Source organism: Ictalurus punctatus, unplaced genomic scaffold (assembly GCF_001660625.3).
Source record: "Ictalurus punctatus breed USDA103 unplaced genomic scaffold, Coco_2.0 Super-Scaffold_100056, whole genome shotgun sequence".
NCBI lineage: Eukaryota > Metazoa > Chordata > Actinopteri > Siluriformes > Ictaluridae > Ictalurus > Ictalurus punctatus.
In genome coordinates, this window is record NW_026521088.1 from 1,946,294 (window position 1) to 1,952,293 (window position 6,000).

Here is a 6,000-nt window from a genome sequence, read left to right on the forward strand (position 1 = left end):
CTACACCAACTTACTGGCACTGACTTCAGGTGGCTGTAGAGCTCTTTGCACGGAAAGGTGTTTCTTGGAACCCAGATCTTGAAGGCTCTTGTGGAGCTGGTGAGGTAAAAAAAAAATTTGAATGCTAATTTATTTGTGATAAAATAGTTTTTAAAATAAATGTGTATTGCAATTTTTCTAAAAATTGTTTTTCAGGTTAGGGCACCCGAGCCAGTTGTTAAGGTTTTTAGGACATGATCTGTATCATTTGTTCCAAATCCATGTTCGTGTCACATGTCTTAGATGTACGACCAATCAGTTTGCCTTGTAGCTTTTAAACACAACTATACACCAGCATGCATCAAAGTCTCGTTCAGCCGCATTTGTGAAATCCGTAGCCCAGCGACCCAAACATGCAACTACCTTCCTTTACAACTATTCTATACATTGTTCCCGGTCAACAATCACAAACTATAGAAAATCCAAAAGAGTTCACAAATTTTCAAGCACCACACACACTGCTGACAAACTGAGACATACTTACTGACAATAACTTCAGGAGTAGGGGTCTGAGGAGTCCTTTGGCATCCGTGTAATAGAGTCTGTTGAGGCTGTTGTGGATTTGGATGTTAAAATATCACATCAAATACATTAAATATCACACTAATTTTGACAATATGAATTTTCCAAATCTTTTGAATCAATCCTAACATTGATCGACAGCTTCTATTGCCCAGCGTCATAGTGCCCCAAAGACTTCTGGGATTTTCCAACTTGTGCACAGCTCACTATCCAATGCATCCTCAATATCAAGAATAATACATCTGGGAATTTTTATGTGTCCTCTGTATTTGCGTTCTTGAGCAGTGGACTTGAACTTCGGCAGTGGATGATGACGTTAAAGGAGTCCACAAGGACACAAAGGCTACATTCACACTGCAAGCCTCATTGCTCAATTCTAATTTTTAAAATGTGGCCAATGTCAGATTTCAGCATGAACTGATCATGGTCTTAAACTGACCCGTATGCGCACAAAAAACAAACAAACAAACAAAAAACACGTCACCGCAGCACGCTGTCACATGTAAACATGGAGGCCACTGAAGTCATTTACAGAGTTGGGCCATGTTCAGCTGCAGTGTGATACAGAACAACACATTGAGAAACAGATAAGCAGTCTTTGAAGACCTTAATTAGCTGGGTCGTGTGTGTTTAATTAGGGTTGGAGCTAAACTCTCCAGGACTGTGGATCTTGTTGGAGACCTCTGACCTATACCCTTCATATTATATAGATTTGGGATGATACACTTACGTTCAAATGTGAAATCCTCAGGCTGCCAGATGGTGTGGTTACTGGTCAGCATTTCTGTAAAGGATATTGAAGTCCCCTCTGGTCTGAAGGTCAGATCAAACCTCAGCCTCTCGAACCTTTCTCCTTCTTTCCTCATAGCTGTCTGTTCAGTGAAAAAAACAAAGATTAATAAAACTTAAATTGCTATAAACATTCCTAAGAATACATGGATCAGAGACATCCAACATTCCAGTGGTGAACACCTCTCTAATGTCCCAAGACACCTAATCTAATTTCATGTCTAAATGACTTTAAAAATGCATGAATTCAATAACTGAAAAATGAATTATTTTGATGCGGCAGTGCTGTATGTCATTCTCAATTACATTACCACTTTATGTGCAGTAAACGCACTGCAACAAATCGGCCTTGATATGGTAGCCTCACATACTTCATCACATTTCCATTCAACTCAATCATTTCAGGCTAGATGAGAGATTATCTACTAAATAGACCCCCATCTGAATTGAGTTTATGGGATAGTGAAAGAAAGGTTCCATTTGCTCACATTCTCTGTAGATTACATACACCTTCTCCTGACATTGAAGAATATTCATTACTACACCAATGCAGCCTCCAATTCTGACAGTTATCTCCCATACATGACAGATTAACTCTAGTGCTACCTAGAACAACCTCCTGGAACTGCTCAACTTTATTAAAACCTGGTGGAATTGGGCCATTTTCATGTTGTGTTTTCAAGACAATTTTCAGAGAGAGGGTGTCTGAGAGACAGAGAGAGAGAGACAGAGAGAGAGAGAGAGACAGAGAGAGAGAGAGAGAGAGAGAGAGAGAGAGAGAGAGTGTCAGAGATAGAGAGAGAGAGTGTCTGAGAGAGATAGTGTCAAGAGAGAGAGAGAGAGAGAGAGAGAGAGAGAGAGAGAGAGTGTGTCAGAGATAGAGAGAGAGAGTGTCTGAGAGAGATAGAGTGTCAGAGAGAGAGAGTGTGTCAGAGAGAGTGTCAGAGAGAGAGAGAGAGAGAGAGAGAGAGTGTCAGAGATAGAGAGAGAGAGTGTCTGAGAGAGAGAGAGACAGAGAGAGAGAGTGTGTCAGAGATAGAGAGAGAGAGTGTCTGAGAGAGAGAGAGTGTCAGAGAGAGAGTGTCAGAGAGAGAGAGAGAGAGTGTGTCAGATAGAGAGTGTCTGAGAGAGAGAGAGAGAGAGAGTCAGTGAGTGTCTGAGAGATAAAGAGAGAGTGTCACAGATAGAGAGAGAGAATTGAATTTCAAAAGCCTTTTATTTACAAGCTTTTAAAAGCTACATCGACCTATTTCGGTCCCTCAGAGTCATTGTGTCACGTATCGTGACGGAGCAGAGATAGGACGGATGCAAGTGCAGGATGAGCAGTTGTTTATTTGAAAGAGAGACAGACAGACAAATCCAAAACGTAATCCAAAACGTAATCCGCAAACATGCAAGAGGTCAGGCGATTGGCAAACAGGCATACACTGGGCAAGGCTGGAATCTAGATCGTGGTCACGGAAAACCGGGTCGATAAACAAAACGAGAAACGAACTATGACGAGGAACTGGGAGCGGATAATCCAGCACGAACTAACTCTAACCATGGACCGTGACTATGACTACGATACGAACTAAACTAACTCTAAGATATTAATCTTCCGCGTTGTGTGCTGGGAGGCGCGCGGTATATATGTGGACATGATCAGCGTCTAAACTGATAAGCCTGTAAACTTGCTGAGGGCAATACAGACACATGTGAAATCCCAGCCAATGACAGAACAGGGAGGAGACATGACAGAAACATAAACAACACACACGTGTCCAGATGTCACTACTGTCAACAACGGAAAAGCAGGTGCTCGCGCATTCGCGCTTAGAGCACGCTGCTTCAAGGGGAAATCATGACACATTGCAAATGACCCTAAAAAGTAAATTATATATATATATATATATATATATATATATATATATATATATATATATATATATATATATATATATAGAGAGAGAGAGAGAGAGAGAGAGAGAGAGAGAGAGAGAGAGAGAGAGAGGAGAGAGAGAGAGAGAGAGAGAGAGAGATAAATAAATAGATAATTAAAATAATTCTCCTTCCAGTTGCCTTTAAACCCACAGGGAGTAAAGAATATAAAACAAGCAAACAAGTTTCAACCAGTATGTACACAGTCTTTTAAAAGTTGATGAAATCTCACTTTTTCTTCTAAAACCACACATAATGCCCCTTCCAGACACCATATATTCTCAAATGATACAAAGTCTTTCATCTCTTGGTAAAACTTAAAATCGATTAATATCCTAGATTTTAACAGAATCACAAAAACCACTAAAATACTGTCCCCTGAATTTGACTCAATTTTGTTTCTCCTGATAAAATTTATCAACTGACACTTAAACCTTTTTTTTTGAGAGTATTTAAAACCAAAAATAAAAGTTTTGATTGTGAAACTCTCATTAAAATGGCCAAGCAGTCTCTGTAAAACAGTAAAAAGAGGCTTCAATCTCACACAGTGCATGTACATGTGAAAAACAGATTCTCTCACGGCACAGAAAGGACATTCATAACTCACATCAGGGTTTAAAACACAGATAAAAGAATTAACAGCCACTGCACCGTGTAAAATCCTCCACTGTAAATCCCCACACTTTTTTGTTAATGGTGACTTGTATAAAGCCCTCCATTGTGGCTTTACATGTTCCTTTATCTGTAGAACAGAACGCCAAGGTGTGTCGACTCTTTTGTCCAGAAACTTTTTATTTAGAGATAGTACACACATTTTGTACAGTTCTTTCCCAGATGGTAACTTGGGACCCACAAAACCTAGTTTTGCAGATTTAAAAAACACACCTGAGCACTCACGTACATTTGAAAAGACACTAAAATCTGGAAAAGGATCTTGGTCATTGGGACTAATTAGCCCTCCGGAATATTCCTCCAGCATTTTCAAGACCTCTTCAGTCAACAGGGACCTCCATTCCACAAGGAACTGCGTGACTACACGGACTGACCTCATCTTTATGTGCCCAGCAACTGCCACCGCGTTCCCAAAACCCGGTCCTGCTACGGTCAGTAGGTCACCCAGAGTGACGACTCCAGCCCTGCAGAACCCCTCCGTAAGCGCAGGAAACGGCTTTCTTTGAAAAACATCTAAAATGGAACCATTTATGATTGGCTCCTGCAGCAGCCAGTAGAGAGATCTTGAGCATTGTACTCTCTGCACTGTTAAAAGTCCCCACACTTTAAAAACATTACGGTAAAAAACAGGAAGTTTCCTGATGTCCATCTTTTTCGGGTCCATCCAGAAAAGAGGTTTATTTAAATCCAGCCCTTCAAGTGTCCGTAAAATGGCACATGCTACAGCCTTCCAGTTTGCATTTACAGGTCCATGTAGCAGCCTTTGCACAAACTGTAACCGAAAGGCTGCAGTCCTCCTCTGCAGGTGCACCAGTCCATGTCCCCCTTCATCCTTGGGGAGAAACAGAACACTCTGTGGAACCCAGTGTAGACTGTCCCAGAAAAAATTAACTAAAATTGACTGGATTTCAGATAAAACATGTATTGGAGGATCGATGCACGCAAGCCTATGCCAGAGGGATGATGCTACCAGGTTGTTAATTATAAGTACCCGCCCCCTAAAGGACACTTTTTTAACTAAAAAATTCCACTTCTCCAACCGACCCTTTACCTTCTCGACAGTCCCTTCGAAGTTTTTCCCCATAAACCCTTCGTCTCCTAAAAACACCCCCAAATACTTAAAACCATCTCTACACCATAATAAGCGGTCCCGATTAAAAACGCCATGCTTTTCTTCCAGTTTACCTTGGCGGAAGAAACAATTCTAAAACCGTCAGTGATCTTCAACGTCGTATCAACATCCCTCTGGCTGCCAACAAGTATCGCCACATCATCAGCGTATGTTGATAGTTTAAAAACACCCTCAAACTTTGGAATTCTTATACCTTGCAGTTCTGTTCTCAGTTTTGCTAAAAGAGGTTCAATCGCAAGGGAATACAACATGCCTGATAGCGGGCATCCTTGTCTTATTCCCCTATGAACTTTAAAAGGAGCACACAAGTCACCATTAATCTTCAGTATGCTTTCACTGTCACGGTACAGAACTCTTATTTTATCGATAAAGTCCGAATTAAAACCAAAAGGAGCCAAAACGTTCCATAAGTAGGTATGCTCAACCCAGTCGAAAGCCTTTTCCTGGTCAATTAAAACCAAACCACATTCCAAATTAAAAATCCTTCCGGCCTCTACAATATCCCTAATGAACGAATTGTTATCATGAATAAATCTACCCAGCACACAGTAGATCTGGTCCGGATGGATCACCTCTTCCATGACTTTACTAAGTCAGTTTGCCAATACCTTAGAGAGCAGTCGGTATTCCACACAGAGAACTGAAACAGGTCTCCATGATATTATGTCGTGTAGATCTCCTTTTTTGGGCAACAGAGTCAATACTGCTCTGCGAGAACTGAGTGGCAGCCGCCCCGTGACTAAACTGTCACCCAGTCCCTCCAGTAGGTCTGCACCCATTTCAGGCCAAAAAGACTTATAAAAGTCAGCCGGTAGACCATCGATCCCTGGTGCCTTGCCACTCTCCATACCCTGGAGGGCTTGTAGCAGTTCCTCTAGGGTCAACGACCCTCCGAGGTCTGCATGTGCTTCCTCTGACACCCGAGG

The 6,000-nt window shown here is 41.5% G+C and overlaps 1 protein-coding gene across 1 annotated transcript in view; it reads right to left on the bottom strand.

The window, feature by feature from the left end:
* Positions 1–1,089: 1,089 nt before the first annotated feature.
* LOC108261599 (NACHT, LRR and PYD domains-containing protein 3) overlaps positions 1,090–6,000 on the bottom strand; it is a 619,868-nt gene continuing 614,957 nt past the window's right edge. The window contains exons 14-16 of the mRNA XM_053678834.1: positions 4,994–5,040; positions 1,292–1,433; positions 1,090–1,112 (exon numbers count right to left, since the gene is read on the bottom strand). Of these exons, the coding sequence (XP_053534809.1) occupies positions 1,090–1,112; positions 1,292–1,433; positions 4,994–5,040 (212 nt within the window). The remainder of the gene's footprint in view (positions 1,113–1,291; positions 1,434–4,993; positions 5,041–6,000) is intronic.